This window comes from Pleurodeles waltl, chromosome 1_1, assembly GCF_031143425.1.
Source record: "Pleurodeles waltl isolate 20211129_DDA chromosome 1_1, aPleWal1.hap1.20221129, whole genome shotgun sequence".
In the NCBI taxonomy this organism is placed as follows: Eukaryota; Metazoa; Chordata; class Amphibia; order Caudata; family Salamandridae; genus Pleurodeles; species Pleurodeles waltl.
The window spans coordinates 664,073,387-664,091,055 of NC_090436.1; the positions used below are offsets into that span (position 1 = coordinate 664,073,387).

A 17,669-nucleotide genomic window follows, 5' to 3' on the forward strand; every position below is an offset into this window, starting at 1 on the left:
TATTTTTATGTGCATGTATATGTTCTTAGTGGTTTGATTTTAATTCATCTATGAGGGTGTCTGAAAGCATCTCAATAAAGTTGATTGCCTTTGTATTTTGAACTTCTTCCCCTTCTAAGAAGAGTCTCAGTCATATTGTATGACAGATAAATAATCTACTGGGGTGGCAAGATGTAAAATGAAAGGAATGGAAATGTGTGCATGAGGAAAGTGGTAGGTACAAGTGAAGAAAGGTTCCTTAAGCATATTAAAATGATTTTATGAGATGTCAGAGTGTTTAACCAGATTAATCAAACTGCTTCAAAGCCCCATTGCTCTTTAGCAAATTTATTTGCGGTACTATGCTTTAGATTTCACAATTTGTCCATATTCTTTTACAACCCTCCAGGGTGGAGCACAGTACCAGCCTGCCACCTACTTCCGGGATCTATTAGATAAATGGGCTCAGTTGATTTGTCCCACTGGTGGAAGGTGGCCAGGTGAATTATCCCACACAACTCGAATTGAACAAAAAATACAGCGTATGAAGATCAAACTTCTATTGGGTAGTAATGTCTGTCAGTGATCGACTTAAAATAAAGGTATAAAAATACAAAGAAAGAGGTTAACAGCGTCCTCAGCATACTAGGGTTAAGAAAATGTATTCACATTGAGAACAGCAAAGTAAGTTTGTGTTCTGAGTTGCAAGGTAAACAGGTGACAGGAGAAACTTTGAACCGAGGTTGACAAGGAAAATATCACAAATAAAGAAAAGTTGTCTAAAGTAAGTACAAGTTAGGTGGATGAGCAATCCGCTGAAGAGTGAACCAGGACAACTTCAGACTTTTTCAGGTGAAAATACCATCGCTCCTTATTTAGCATATGCTCTCTTTTTATTCTGGGTGGATGAAATATCTAAAAGCATCTGAAGCAGGCTGCAAATGTTAGAATTCTGGAAACGATGGGAAAGTGGTTATTTCGTAGTCATGAAAAACATGTATGTGTCATTTTGCAAGTCTGTGGATGCTTTGCTTGTAGATGGGAACTCATGGCAGTGGACACCATAAATACTTCTACCCCGTGGTTAGGTTTGCGATATAAAAATATGTCACAACATACATTTCTTGCATTGTCTGCTTAGTGGTTTTATAATGCCTACATAAAAACTACTCCATAACCTTACACAAACTGCCTCCACAAAACTGAGGGCCAGAGTTACAAAAATGTTGAAGTCTATACATTGTACATCTCCTCGCTATGTTGCACATTTGTATGCAACCTCTAGAGTACACATGGAAGTTTAAAAAATCTCAACTTCCATGTATTTTCCTAATGCCCCACACTAAGAACTGTCCGTATTGTGGTCAATTCAATGCAGTAAATGTGGCAAAAGTGTGCATTTACCAGTTTTCACATTTTCTATCCACATGGATTTTTTTCATGTGGAGAACAGCCTTACTCTGAACCCTCAAAAAATGAGCGTTTGGGGGAACTCTTCCACCATATTTCTACATGTATTCACACCTTAATTAGAACTAAAGTTATGTGTACAAATGTGGTTAGGAAACCACTGAATATCCATCAAGGTAACCCTTCGAAGGTGTTCAGCACATGGGAACATGTTTCCCCACCAACCCTTAATCTTATAACAGTAGAAAATCCATCATACTTGTGGATTGTGCCCAGTGGTGAGCTCTTTAACTGTAAATCAAACTATTTGTGATCGAAGATGGCTCTATTTGCACAACTACATTAACCTTTGCTCCACAAAATAAATGCATTTTAAATTATGTTCCTTGCACTGAAGAGTCTGCTCCTTATGCAATTTGCTCATTCCCAGCCAGTTGAATCAGCGTCCCATTAAATCGATCTTGAGGCATTAGAATTGTAAAAACGGTGGTTCAAGGCAAAATTATGCTCCCCTCCCCCCGCAAAATATGAGTGGCCCCTCAGACTTCCTAATCGCACCGATATTCATTGACCTTGGGCTGAACAGAGTCCCCTGAATTGTTGGGGGCCCTCCTGCACCGCAGGAACTGCAGGGGCCCGCATTACACCCCTACGGAAAAATACATAGAGCTTCATCTTCACCATGGAAACAGACATTATAATATATACAACATCATATGGAAAGGGGGCGGGGGAAGTGCTTAATATCACAATAACACAACAAAACATATTAAAGCAGGCCTAGCATGGAGCAATATCAGGAAATAATTATAAAATACAATCAAACATGGAGTTTCTTGGAAACTGCCTGCTTATGACAACGTAGTGGTTTACACAGACTGTAAATTACAATTCAAATATCCCCGATCAGGGTTTCCTGCGGCGCTGCAGCAGCCTCGCGCCCCCTGCACGCGCGCCCCGTATGAATGGTAACCTGGCTGATGCGGGGAGGGCGGGATCAGTGGAAGGCTGTTAACAGATGACAGGTTTGATTACCGTTGGCCGTAGGCAAGACATATGGATCCCTCAGGAACAGCAGCACAGGCTGGTGGGACAGTTTGCTGGAAAGGTCAAGACAGTTGTATGAGTATCAAGGGAGGGTAGGCACAGAAAATCCTACAAACTAGCTTTGATAAAGAGAGGCGGTCAAACAGTGTTAAAAAAAGCTGACATTACAGTAATTTAACCCAGACAGATGGCAATAAAGAGACTTTTGTCACGGTGTTCGGACGTAAAACACTCTTCACTCTGGTGACTGTCGGAGGGTTAGGCGCATAAATGATGGTTATCCATGTAGGTAATGCACACAACATTACCTTTTGCGGCCTGTTTGTATGGGTCTGAAGGAACATATCACTCAAATACATACCTCGCTTTGAGTTGTGGGATTTTTCAATGAAGAATGTCCAATTTTAAAATAATAAACTGTTATAAAAGTGTTTGCAACACAGTTCCGGACTTACCTTTCCGAGGGTTTTGATAGCGCTGATCAAATGCATTTACTCAGCCACTTGCAACAACACTCAATTTCCTGTCCTCGTTTGGTTACATTGGCTTCCCAGAAACTTTGCAAATCTAACTACTTGTTACTTCGTAGTTTTTCTATATATTCACAATTCTATCCATTTCACCATGTTTCTCTGTTAACCTGTAGCACAAGTTCAGTATAACAAAGTGATGGAAGTGTTATCCTGACCGAGCTAAACACACAATATGGAGTCGCCAAGGGAGAAGAAACATGAGGGCCCAAGGAGATGTGAAAGGAAAATATTTGGAAGATGAGTTTGGTCCATGGGGTTTATGAGGTAGGCATGAAAGCAGAAAGGGAGGCTTGAGTGGCACTTGTGAGTCATTTGGATCTGGTGGAGAGGCATGGGATTTGATGGTGAGGAATGTACGTCATGGGGACTCATGTATATAGATAGAGGCTCCTGGAAACACAAGAACTGAGTGAGAGACACGGTGGCTATGTGAGAAAAAAACAATAAGACATTGGTGCTGTGAGGAATGTGGATCTGATGTTGAAGCATGGAAAGTTATGTTAGGTACTGATAGGGAGACACTGGTTTGATGGTAAGAAATTGAGAATATGAGGAATATATGCATAGACTTGGGGACTAATGGAAATGCGCAGAAACTGAATGAGAGACACAGTGATGTTGTGCAGAGCATAGGTTGATGTTGAAATATGCAAAACAGTTGAGCGACCATTATAAGAGGATGATGGGCTCACATTGTTTTACTTTGTTGAGAGTGGGTGATATTGTGGGAGACATAGGTAAATTAGGGGAGACCAACTGGCTAGATAGGGATTGTGGAGTAAAAGGAGCCTCTGAGAGGACATTAGGGCTGCTGGAGATATATGTGAGACTGGAGCCAATGAAGAGAAGTGCTGCTGTGGAAAAAAAAAAGGACCGGGCAAGCCAGGAGTTCAGGTGGGGGGTGAAAAGGCAGCTGGTGGGTAGGCCTAGACTTGGAGGGGAGACAGTAGAAGGCCAAAAGTGTTTTATCCAGCACAGCAATACCCAATAGCCTGAAGTCAGATATAGAGAACTAGTTCTGCACAATCCAAAAAACTACAAATACATTCAGGCTGCTAGCTCCCACTGTATTAGAATGTTCTGGATGCAGTGAGCTATCCAAGCCATGTAACACACTCACAACTGCTGACTGGAAGGTATTAAAGATTCATGAAAGTTAACTGGGCAACAAAGTGGTACAGTGGTGAATTTGGCAAATGGGGAAACATGTGTGGCCATGTAAGACACACTGGGGGCTGACTGATGCATTGTTACGGAATGCAGACTCTCCATTTACCCTGGAACATCCTTCACAGCTTTCCTGCTGCAGTACTGGAAAACCAGTTCGGCAGCCAGGAAACATTACATATAGGAACAACTAATACAGTATTTTCAATAAACAGCACAGTAATGTGGCTGTGCTGTAGGACGATAAATGTATGTGGGTGATGTCTAACAGAGGGTGAAATGAGAAAGACGTGGTGACCTACTGTGATGTGAAATATGTGACAACAGAATCCCACAGCTCATGTACTGTATATTTAGTTGAACTTTTCTGGCACAAACAATTTGCCATAACATTGTCAACAAAGTCGGCTTGTGTACCACACTGGACCACTTGCTAACTTCTTTAACCCAACAATTTTAAAATGTGTACTGAAGTTAGTATTGTTTCTTGGGACAAACATATTCAGAAGGGTTTAAGATAACATCCATTTGAGGTATTCTTATCACCTTTTGAAATATGTGTATTAATTGTTCACCTAATGTAGGATCCTTTACGTACATTATGGAATGCCCTCTGAGGTCATCAAGGGTTATGAGATGTAACTTCTCATGAGCGTCATGTCATGTCACTTCTAGCATATTCATTTTAAATCAGTATGTGATGTCATTTCCTCTACTGTAATTTAAACGACAGTACTACTAATCCCACTGTCCTTTATTTCAGTCTCATCACTAATAAGGCAATGAGGTTGACCCATTTGGGCCAAAAAGGAAATTATTTTATTACTGGCATCAGGAAATGGAAAGCAGGTTATCACAGATCAAGGATGTTCTACAGGCACAAAATGGTAATTCCGTTGGGTCTGTCCCTACTATGGAAGCTTTGATATATTCTAATATGAGATTTGTTAATTTCATGACTCTAGAGAGAGGCATAGTTATTCACATGTCCACTTTTCAGTGTCCACATATGTATATGAATGTTGGGGTGACCATTAGGCAGAGGCCTCAGACAAGAACATCTAATGGCTGTAATAGTCTTGGTGATCCTGAAGCAACTGGTTTTATTGAGACCATCACCTCCAAAGAGCCTGTTCACCAAAAAGCTGGCGAGGTAAGCTTTTGATGCCGTTCCCCAGCCCCATGGATGATGCTTGCCATCCCAAAGCTATGTGAGAATCCTCTGGACTGCCATCTCCTCGAAACCTTAGGTACAAGCAGCATTTTACTGATTTACAAACAGTCCTGCTGACACCTGCACAGCACTGGGATATTCTTGCACCCGTATGCAAGCAACAGTATGCAAGGCCTAGAGCTTAGCTTTTAGTGCTATCAGTTGCAACCAATAACATTCATTTATGCCCAAAAGGCCCATCACAAAGCTATAAGTGTAAGCCGCAGACTGATAGTGGTTGTGACAAAAAAAACTGCCGAAAGTTCCCAGTAGCAGGATGGAATTGTCTGGGCTTGAAAGCGCTTGATTCGATGCATGTGTCAAGCCTGTATCAGAGAAAAGGAGATCATCTGTGATGGGAAAAGTGATTTTATATGACAAAATTCTTGGACATATCACAGTCAGCCTTGACTAAATCCCCTGGAGACAGAGTGAAGGGAACAGGAGGGGAGGCAGACACAGAAGGCGTTATCATTTGCCAGTAGGAATGGATCTCAGAGGGAAGATGGTGTTGGACTGTTAAACCACAAGCACTAACTGATGAATGCCCTTTTCCTTTCCTTCTTCTGATCAGGAATCCCAAAAACCCAAGCACGCTATTACAATCACTCATGTACCACCAGACCCATTGTAGATATAAAAGAAAGAAGCCCAAACAACTATACAGAGCCACACAGCCTATAGTCAGGGCCCCAGAATATCTGAGCATGTGCATCTTTGCACTTAAATACGTTAAATAGAACCCTTCACCACCAGAACTCCCAGAAGAAACAAGTATTCTAGTGTTTATCACACACTGACCTGCAGAGAAACAGGAAATCAGTTTGTGCAAGGTTGCCTTGCCTTAATGAGTGACATACACTGTGCCCATTTTATGTGTAGCAATGGTATTATAAAGTATGCATAAGTAAGCTACAGTTGATGGTGTGCATATGCATCATTGTCTCGGGAATATAATCTATTTGCACATTGTAAACAATATATGGACACAAGAATTTTCTGTGAAACATGCACGGATAAATCAAGATAGCTGTCTATTCGTTCGCCTTCTCACCTTGATTCTTCCGACTCCGTTTCATCAAAGGAGCTAACAAGAAAAAACAAAAAAGAGAGTGATCACTGTTTTCCACTGAAACATGGACCTTTATTCGATACATACATGAAGTCTTATCAACCTCCTTCTTCCTTCAGCGAAGATGTAGGTTTGAGCCAAGAGGTAACAACAGTATAGTAGATATGTGTTGTGCAAAAGTCACTTAGTTAATGTAAACTAACAATTTACTCTTAAAGTGTCGGTATCTGCATCATACAGCCATTACTTTTAAAAGCATTAGAAGTACGAACATGAGGTGTCAAGCAACCAGTGCTTTGGTCAGCGGCTCCGAAACGTAACTCGTAGCAGCTTCCGGCAACAACTTCGGAGCAACCAGTTATCTGACCTGTGAGAAGTGTTCTGGGCCTAACCGCCTAAAAGACTAAACTGTGCTTACTACTACATTACATTCCAAGAACCGCCTACACCATCCACCTTTATTAAGGGTGGACTTAGAAGTATGGACACCACTGGATTTCTCAGGAGCCTTCAAAATGCAAGGTCTAAGGGTGTTCAGCCCGGAAATGCTGCAAAGTGCACTGCTGGCCCTCTTTTGAAATCTCTCTTGAAATGTCTCTGCTCGGAGGGTTGAAGCAATATGCTTAGATGTTTTTTTGATGAACGGCAGGCTACTTGTTATCCTTGGCAACATGATTTTGAGCTATGCTCTTGCTGAGTCTATTTGAAAAAAAAACACCATTCTGATCAAATACATTTCAGGGATGATTAAAACAATTTTTAGGCAAATTTCTTCTTTTATCAACCTGAAAGTGATAGTGTAAAGGGGAACTTTCCTTAAAGATAAGACATAAAGTAGATGACGGTGTGTATAGTTTAATCCTTCCAAGAGAGGCCCCATCCATCCAGATCAACCACCTCCAGCCTTCTCCCTTTACATTCTACTGGTCATTCAACAATGACCTCATTACATTCTATAACCACTGCATCACAATTCATAGTAGAAGACATATAGATGGTCAAAGGCGTTCAGTACAAACCTCTGTGTATAATACATAAATGACACACATCTCCCTTCTTATACTAATAAATAATAAAAGGACACATATGTGATAAAGTCGAAACTACATAACTTATTTACATACAACTCTAGTTACTCCAAAATTCTAAGATGTAAAGAATTCACACAATGAATGATATGTGAATGGTTAATTACTAAGAAAGTAAAAATGAGTTACACAACATAATCTTCCAAAAATGCAGGTATTCTTTTCATTCTCTTTGACTGTCTTGAGGTATTACCATCAGTGGTGTTACTTTTATTTTGTTGAGACTTTAACACCCTGTTCTCGGTTTCATCAGACACACTTCGTAACCTCTCTATCAACATTTTCATTGACGCACCTCCCTTTGTGGATAACAACTCTGTTTAAATTCAACACTCAATGACCCTGTGTTCTGACTGCATTTGTGAAAACTTTTATGACTTTCAGTAGCTTTGAGAATTTACAGGCACCATTATTGCTCACCGGTCTCCTTATCAACACCCAGTTACCCACAGACACATTTGTTCATTTGCCTGACTTTCTCCTGTCAAAATGTGCTTTACTGCAACTCATTGTCTTCTCTTCCTTCAACTGCTAATCATCATCCATTGAATTTTTACCAAATTGTATTGAAAACCATTCACCCAAAACGGTTCCAGAACTGTGTTGGGGTACCTTCCCCGAAAAAGTTAAAAAGGAGATTTGCCTGTGGTGGAATGCAGAGTGAACCTATCTATACACTTCCATCCGACCTGTTGGCCTCCAGGCACTGCTGAAGCCGGGGAACGGAGCTGTCACTGAAGGAAGATGCACACATGGCCTGGAGAGAGTGCGGCACATGACTGAAGATGACATGTGGGCTGCCTGGGAGCTGTAGCTGAGACTCCCATGGACCCATGAGGTAAGGTCGCCTGATTCCTACCTACCTCCGCACACCGGCGACAGAACATCCCTTGCAGGGCCACCATGAAACGGACCATAATGCCCGCATCCTTGCCGAGATGTGATCAGAGCGGGGCTCACTCACCACCACACTAACACAGCTTGTGCTTGTTGAAGACCCTGTGATCGATGCAATGGAGCAATGGCTCTGCGTGCTGGGACTGATCGTACCCGCCAACCAGGGTCACACTGGGCCTTGTGACATCCCCACCAGGGTGCCATCCACCACTACTGAGGCCAAGAAAGCGGGCTGACAGGCGGGGGCCTCATGAGCATATGGAGCACACCCGTGGGGAGGCTTGTAGGTTTAAATGAGAGCCATGAGACACCAGCGGAGAGACGCCCGTTTCCTGCCTAAGCCACCTTGCCTGCGCCACCCCTCCCCTTCGGCTCCCAGTGCTCGGTTAGCTGATTCCCTCGCATAGGGCCACAGCGCAGCCCAGAACTTGATAGCAGTTTCACGGCTAGGACCGCAATCGCAATACTGGAGCACCTCTCTTGGGGTGATGAGGAGCTGCCCGTGGCCTAACGGTTGTCTTCTCAGATCATCTGACTTACAGGGAGTGCAGAATTATTAGGCAAATGAGTATTTTGACCACATCATCCTCTTTATGCATGTTGTCTTACTCCAAGCTGTATAGGCTCGAATGCCTACTACCAATTAAGCATATTAGGTGATGTGCATCTCTGTAATGAGAAGGGGTGTGGTCTAATGACATCAACACCCTATATCAGGTGTGCATAATTATTAGGCAACTTCCTTTCCTTTGGCAAAATGGGTCAAAAGAAGGACTTGACAGGCTCAGAAAAGTCAAAAATAGTGAGATATCTTGCAGAGGGATGCAGCACTCTTAAAATTGCAAAACTTCTGAAGCGTGATCATCGAACAATCAAGCGTTTCATTCAAAATAGTCAACAGGGTCGCAAGAAGCGTGTGGAAAAACCAAGGCGCAAAATAAATGCCCATGAACTGAGAAAAGTCAAGCGTGCAGCTGCCACGATGCCACTTGCCACCAGTTTGGCCATATTTCAGAGCTGCAACATCACTGGAGTGCCCAAAAGCACAAGGTGTGCAATACTCAGAGACATGGCCAAGGTAAGAAAGGCTGAAAGACGACCACCACTGAACAAGACACACAAGCTGAAACGTCAAGACTGGGCCAAGAAATATCTCAAGACTGATTTTCCTAAGGTTTTATGGACTGATGAAATGAGAGTGAGTCTTGATGGGCCAGATGGATGGGCCCGTGGCTGGATTGGTAAAGGGCAGAGAGCTCCAGTCCGACTCAGACGCCAGCAAGGTGGAGGTGGAGTACTGGTTTGGGCTGGTATCATCAAAGATGAGCTTGTGGGGCCTTTTCAGGTTGAGGATGGAGTCAAGCTCAACTCCCAGTCCTACTGCCAGTTCCTGGAAGACACCTTCTTCAAGCAGTGGTACAGGAAGAAGTCTGCATCCTTCAAGAAAAACATGATTTTCATGCAGGACAATGCTCCATCACACGCGTCCAAGTACTCCACAGCGTGGCTGGCACAAAAGGGTATAAAAGAAGGAAATCTAATGACATGGCCTCCTTGTTCATCTGATCTGAACCCCATTGAGAACCTGTGGTCCATCATCAAATGTGAGATTTACAAGGAGGGAAAACAGTACACCTCTCTGAACAGTGTCTGGGAGGCTGTGGTTGCTGCTGCACGCAATGTTGATGGTGAACAGATCAAAACACTGACAGAATCCATGGATGGCAGGCTTTTGAGTGTCCTTGCAAAGAAAGGTGGCTATATTGGTCACGGATTTGTTTTTGTTTTGTTTTTGAATGTCAGAAATGTATATTTGTGCATGTTGAGATGTTATATTGGTTTCACTGGTAATAATAAATAATTGAAATGGGTATATATTTGTTTTTTGTTAAGTTGCCTAATAATTATGCACACCTGATATAGGGTGTTGATGTCATTAGACCACACCCCTTCTCATTACAGAGATGCACATCACCTAATATGCTTAATTGGTAGTGGGCTTTCGAGCCTATACAGCTTGGAGTAAGACAACATGCATAAAGAGGATGATGTGGTCAAAATACTCATTTGCCTAATAATTCTGCACTCCCTGTATATGTGGTGTGAAACAACCGCATATCCTGGTCACCATTGAGAGGATTCATCATCTATACCCAGAGCTCTTGGGCAAATACGTAGATAGCCCTCAGAGTGCACAGTGATTTCTTCTCACACATGTACTTCAAATTAACCTGGCAAGGATCTAGTGCATCTGTGATAGTCCTGTTCTGCTGAGACCTCGAACCTGTGACACCTCTCTCTTGGGATCACCTACATGGCTGCTTCCTTCCCTCCCTGAAGCACTCCACCCTGCGCTTCATGGCAGAGTGTTCTGTGTCAATGCTTCCTAGACCTGGTAGCTCCAAAGACAGTCCTGTATTGATATCGACTGCCTATACTCCATCACCTGCTGCTGTGAGGTTAACCTGAAGTGGAGTTAAGTGATAATCGGGCACCGCACATTCTATTCTGGTTCGCCATGATAGTCAAACCTAAAACCCATAAATCCCAATCGTATGACCCAATGCCCTACTCCTCTATGGGCCGCACTACAGAGACCTTGACTCACCTGGAGAACACTCTCCAAGCGCACTCTGCTCAATTCAAAAAGATCCTCCAAGCCACTCTTTAAACAATTTCCGTGGATGTTACTTTACTGCGCGTAGATCACCCAAACTTATCAGACCGAGTGTCTGCAATGGAATCTTTACTCACCTCACTGTGATCTACAATGCAAGATCTACAAACACAAATTAAACAGCTGCGGGCACTGATAGCAACTAAACACTTCCAAATGCTGACTCGGTCTTTGGACTTACATGATATTTGGTGCTTGGGTCACCCTGGAGAGCGGGAATACTTCTATTACGCACCACGACATCAAATTCACACACTGCTAGATTACTTATTCTGCACCACAGCTTGCTGGCCCCTTATACAGTACTCTGAGTATTTGGGCAGAACCCTATCAGACCACAACCCACTCAAGGTCACATTTCACTGGGGGGGGGGGACAGGCACACATCCCAATGTGGCAGATCTGGGAGGAAGCCCTATAAGATACAGCCTATAACGATACGCTAGCTATGTACATCTCCACATATTTTAAGGAAAGTACGGGATCTGTAGGAACCTTTGGGACCGAATGGGACGCCTTGAAGGTGGTTATGAGAGGACACTGTATACCACGTAATGGGGAGCTAAATCCTCACTCACACGCAGTATTACAGAGCTAGAGACACAACTATGAACTATGGAATGGGAGGCAGTATCGGATCCTAAGGCACACCCTCCCCCTAACAGACCTGGGACACCAATATTGGGAGGAGATCAAATGACTTTGTGACCTAGACTATAAGTCCTTCCTACTCCAACAACACACAGGTGGGAACAAACCGGGGTGTACATTGGCATGGCTGCTCCTTTCGAGACCCCCAGAACCCTTTTAATTGCAACATGTGATAATGCAGGCAAGGCGAGGAACACCCAGGCAGATATTAACAAAATATTTGCTCGTTATTATGAGCAGCTGTATTCCTCCCTCCAGGTACAATCCCCAGCACAGGTCGGAGCTTATTTGAAATCAGTGACATTCCCCCAACTTGATCCACTGCAGCTCTTATACCTGGAACAACCCATAAAGATTGAGGAGATTAATCTAACAATCCATCAAATGGCCTGTAGCAAGACCCCGGGCACAGACAGGTTTCTGGTCGAATACAATACTGTCTTTAGGGCTACCCTTGCTCCTAGGTTGCCGGAGGTATACATGGAAGCTCATCGGCAGGCCATTGTGCCATGTTCAATACAGGAGGCACTTATAGGGGTGCTACCGAAACCGGGTAGGGATCCTCTTCAAGTGAGCTCAGACCAGCCACTGTCAATGTTGAACACTGACTATAAACTACTGAGTAAGATCCTCACAAACAGACTGCTGTCGATGCTTGGCTCCCTTGTTCACCTGGACCAGTGTGGGTTTGTGCCCCTGAGAGCGACACACTTTAATATTTAACGTCTGAGCTACATAATGGATACAGTGTCTAGGTGGGGTCGGAGGGGGGTCTGGGGTTATAAGGGGGGCAATCTACTGATGGCGGTCTCGTTGGACTTCGAGAAGGCGTTTGACACCCTAAGCTGGCCCGATCTGTTGCAGGTCTTAGAGAAGTTCAGGGTAGGACCCAACTTCTTAGGGTGGGTTAAGCTTCTATATACTGCCCCGCAAGCGTGGGTCCACACTGGCCTCCAGGTCTCAGACCCTTTCCCCATCCAAAGAGGACCCAGCAAGGGTGCTCCCTCTCACCAGCGCTCTTCGTATTAGCCATACAGCCCCTGGTGCCTCTGCTACATATCAACGGCGCTGACTGAGGTATTCATGTGAGACCAGATTGGCACTTCGTATCCCTATATGCAGATGATGTGCTGGTTTACCTCCGAGACTAATCATCCACACTACCAGTCTTATATGACTTGCTTGACTGATTTGGGGAAATAGCTGGCCTCAAGGTGAACTGGGGTAAATCCTGTCTTTTTTCTCTTCGTAAAATAGACCTGGAACACTGAATGATTCCTGTGGAAGGATGCCTTCCTCGGTCCTTTGAGACCTTCCGTTAACTCGGCGTGAATATTTATCACTCTCACGCTGATTTGCTTAATGGTAATCATGGCAAAGCCCTGACCTCGCTCCGTCAATCTATACACTTCTGGACTCAACTCCTCGTCTCCCCTATAGGGACAGCATCAGTAGCTGAAATGATAGATCTCCCTAGGCTCTTATATTTTTTGCGTCCCTACCAGTGGTACCTGCTAGATCTTTTTTTTAAGTCCTTGCGAAGCCTGGAAGCTGCCCTCGTCTGGGGCCCTACTAGGAAGCGGGTATCAATTTCCACACTATATCAGCCCATGCTTGAAAGGGGACTTGCATTCCTGGACCTGGAGCAATATTTTACAGCGGCTCAACTGCAATGGCCCTTGCGCTAGCTAGCCGTGGATGTGATAAAGGAAGGCAACCTGGTCAGACCTGATCTAGGAGGCAGGGATATACCCAAGTGGCTTTTCTCCCCTGGATTGTGCTCCAAGACTCTGTGCAAACTTGTGTGAACTGTGAAGCTTCTTTGGACTCGATATATACATCTCAGACGGGCACCAACCCCTTACACACCACAGCTGCCTCTACAGAGCGTTCTTGTCATAAAGCTTCTCCTAAGAGCACCCAACTATACTCCATGGAGGGAGGCTGGGCTCACTCATGTGGGTACTTTATATAGTGATGGCACTTTATTGTCCTTTCAGGACCTACAAAATCTGTATGATCTTGGTGCAGGCCTCTTTCTCTCACACACAGCCCTCAGTACAGTAGTTGGGGAAATCTGGGAAGCCGGCGTGGTTGAACTGCTGATACACAAGGGTCAACATTATTTTAAACACATGTGCTGAACCGAAGGGCCGTCTCAGCCGTGTATGCAGCCCTGCAAGGGGGATACGGCTCTCCTCAACCTCAAAGCAAGTCCAGGTGGGACAACTGCTTGGGCATCGCCCTCGGTGCCAAGCAATAGATTATGGCTCTGGAGTAGGAGAAGCAAATCTCATGTAATGCTGGCCGACAATTTACACACTTCAACTACATACATCAAACTTATCTCACACTACATTGATTACACAAGATGTTCCCGGGAGTATCCCCAACCGGTTCCAGATGTGAACACACAGAAGCAACATTTATTCACATGGTCTGGGAGTGCCCACCACTGCTGTGCAGTTGGACCCAAGTGATGGAACATGTGTCATCGGTAGTCGATGTCCAACTCTCCCCAGATCCGCTTTTTGGTTTACTGGGGGTAACGAAGCGCACTAAACATAATAAACATTATTTGAGATTTGTAGACCTAGAACTGGTATTATTTAAACATCTAATTGCCATGTCCTGGAAAGTCACTCAAATACCCACGATTGAATGTTGGCTCTAAGCGACCTATAGATGGATCCCCTACTCACTGAATGGAGCAGAGCTTCAACCTCTATAGCCCTCCTGTAGCCACCCATAACCATCACCAACTGCTTCCGCACTGCAGGGAATTACCGAACTGTGTTAGACCTCCTGCTCCACCCCACTCTCCACTTCTGCTCCTTACCCCCATCCATGTCACTAAAGTTATAGGCCCAACAATACAGAAATATTTGATTATTTAAGTTCTTGTAAGACCAAATAGGTACAAGCATTACAGCCAGCCAGGACAGTTTGGAGTTACTTTTAGTTATTTTGTTTATCACAATCTGTAATGGCCACCCTTTGGCAAAACAGGTTGTGTCATGATGGTCTATTTATTTATTTGTCGCATCTATCTTTCATGCTTAATTACTATACCCATCAGGTTAATGTATACCCTGCTACTGACTTGCCATTAATGCTGACATATTGAGAGATGTGCCTGTGTTTTCATCATCTAATCATATTGATCAATGTATTTTCAATACTCTTGACGGTATAACCTATAAATGCCAATAAAGATATTTGAAAGGAAAAAAACAGTTAGCAGAGTTTCTGGGAACCCTCTCTACTCGTCAAATCTTTAAAAAAATTCACTACATGTTTAGTGTCAATGTCTCTGGAGAAACACACTTCAGGCCACCTACAAAATAAGTCAACCAGCACTGTGACATACGAGTCCTGACCTTCTCCATAAATCGGTCCCAAAATGTCCAATGCAACATCCTCTTACGGTCCAAAGCGATGATTTACGATCACCACAGGCTGCACCCTAGGCTTCAAAGCCTGTTCGCTCACTGCACAATGCATAAATTCTCGAAATAATCTCTCTGCTTGGAAATCCATATCTGGCCACCAAAACGAAGTACGTAATCTTTCTTCAGTGTTCGTGATACCTTGATGGCAGCTGTGAGCCAGATTCAGCAACTCTTCCCTAAGTTTATAAGGAGGGACTAAACTGGTACCTCTGAACAAAAGACCTTTGTTAGAGGCCAATTCATCTTTCCCCCACCAAAAAATGTGTGCACCCTATGCTTCCTTGTTCCTCCAATGAGTACACATTAAAACCATTATTTCTTGCAACACAACATCTTCTTTCATCTGTTCATGCCATTTCTCATCAGAATTAATTTCATGTCCCACCTCACACACAAATTCAGACTCATCATCAGCTGCCACTTCCTCTTTTTGCTCAATGTCCACTTTAGGTACTAACCTGTATAAAGCATCCACCAATTTTCCGCTCCCCAAATATATTGAACTACAAAATTGTATTCTAATACCCATTTCTACTACCCATTTCACATTTCTGCCTGACACTGAATCAACACCCTTAGTCCTGAAGACTTCACACAACGACTTGTGATCTGTTCTTATCTCAAATACACCTCCCTAAAAAAACGTTTTAAGTCTCTTGACTGCCCAGTGCACAGATAGGGCCTCCCTTTCAATTACAGAATATCTAGTTTCTGCATCTTTCAAACTTCGGTAGATAAGCATGATAGCATTAGCCGCACCAACACCACCTTGCTGGAGGACAGTACCCAAACCATTAAGACTTGCATCTTGTAAAAAAAAATGTCAATACTGGTCGCTGACTCAATTTTTCTTCAGTTCTACGAATTATTGTTCACACTCAGGACTCTCTTTACAGATGTCTCATATTTGCACTTGATTCTGCAAAATTCTGCACAAACGTCGTAGTTTTTGGTCATGCCCAAAAAAACAATCACATTTTCCTAAGTGGCAGGGGAGGCCATGTTATGAATAGTGTTAGTGAAATCTGCTTTGGATCCACATCATCACCAGAGACAGTGTGACCCAGATAATCAATAGTGTTGGTTCCAAACTTGCACTTTTCAACTTTAATGGTGAGATTATAATCACTTAACCTCCTTAAAATCTCATCTCATCCTGGAATCAAGTTCAGCTTCATTCACCCCAAACACAAGAACATCATCCTGGAATGCATGTACGCCTTCCAACGCATGCAAAACCTTTTTCATAGCTCATTGGAAGGCTGCAGAGACTAACCAAAATGGTAATCTTGTGTATCTACAAATTCTGAAAGATGTCATGAATGTTGTTACGTCCTTAGAAGACTCGTCTAATTTGATCTGATGATAGGCAGCTATGCATACATGGCCACTAAATTGTGGTACTAAACACTCACACCTCATCGAACATCATTTCTAGTTCAGAGATATTCGGAAGTGGATACCTGTCAACAATCACATTTTTATTTTGATGTCTAAGGTACACTCATAATCTTAAATTTCCGTTAGATTTACTGGCCACAACTACTGGAGCCAGCTATTCTGTTCCTTCAACTGCCTCAATAATCCCTTGAGCCTTTAATTTAACAAGTTCAGCTTGCATTTCATCCCTAATGGCAATAGGGACATTCCTCACCTTACTGCAAAAAAGTTTGCACTCCTGGAATCAAATGTATCTTGTGACTAAAGTCTTTCATACAACCAAGAGTATAACTAAAGACCTGAGGAAATTCCGTCTGCAATTCATCAAGGAACATCCTTTTGGACTGTTTAGGAACTCCTAGTTGGTTTACACCATGATTTTCTTTCAAAATAATGGGAGGATTGCTATTAGGATCTAGCATCATGCCCTAGTCTCTTTGGTGAAACAAACTAATAACACTGTCACCGTTTTCTGAAACCTACACCTTTCCCAGATGTATATCGCTGTGTTTATAGTCAACCAAACCAATAAAATACCCACACAGCTTGATGGGTTCACCACCGTATGCAAAAGATCTAATGTCAGACCTCAACAGTTTCACTTTCTTCTTGAAAGTTTCTCCTCATAAAATGTGTTAGCAACAATGGTAATGATTACCCAGGAGTCAAATAAAACTCTAGTCTCTTCTCCATCAATGAGAAGATTATCAATAGGGCCCAATCTGCCCTTATTTCCCACTTGTAATACAATTTGACCACATTCAAAATTAACATCATCTTTATCCTCTTTTTCACTCACATGCACTTCCTTAACCCTTTGCTTAGATTGCTTCATTTGTTTCAACTTGCATACAGATGCAAAATGTACCCTTTTCTTACAAGACATACAAACTGTCTTTAGAGCAGGACATGTTTTATCATTTGCAAGATGTCCATCCCTATCACACCTGAAAAACCTTTTAACCAACTCATTCATTTTGTCTATCTCTCTGGTATTCTTAGTGTCTCACTTTCCACACCCATCTTTGACAATATGTATAACT

The 17,669-nt window shown here is 43.1% G+C and overlaps 1 protein-coding gene across 1 annotated transcript in view; it reads right to left on the minus strand.

The window, feature by feature from the left end:
• The window catches only part of SNX24 (sorting nexin 24), a 560,997-nt gene that overhangs the window by 39,349 nt on the left and 503,979 nt on the right, over positions 1–17,669 (minus strand). The window contains exons 5-6 of the mRNA XM_069226930.1: positions 6,404–6,436; positions 2,425–2,489 (exon numbers count right to left, since the gene is read on the minus strand). Of these exons, the coding sequence (XP_069083031.1) occupies positions 2,425–2,489; positions 6,404–6,436 (98 nt within the window). The remainder of the gene's footprint in view (positions 1–2,424; positions 2,490–6,403; positions 6,437–17,669) is intronic.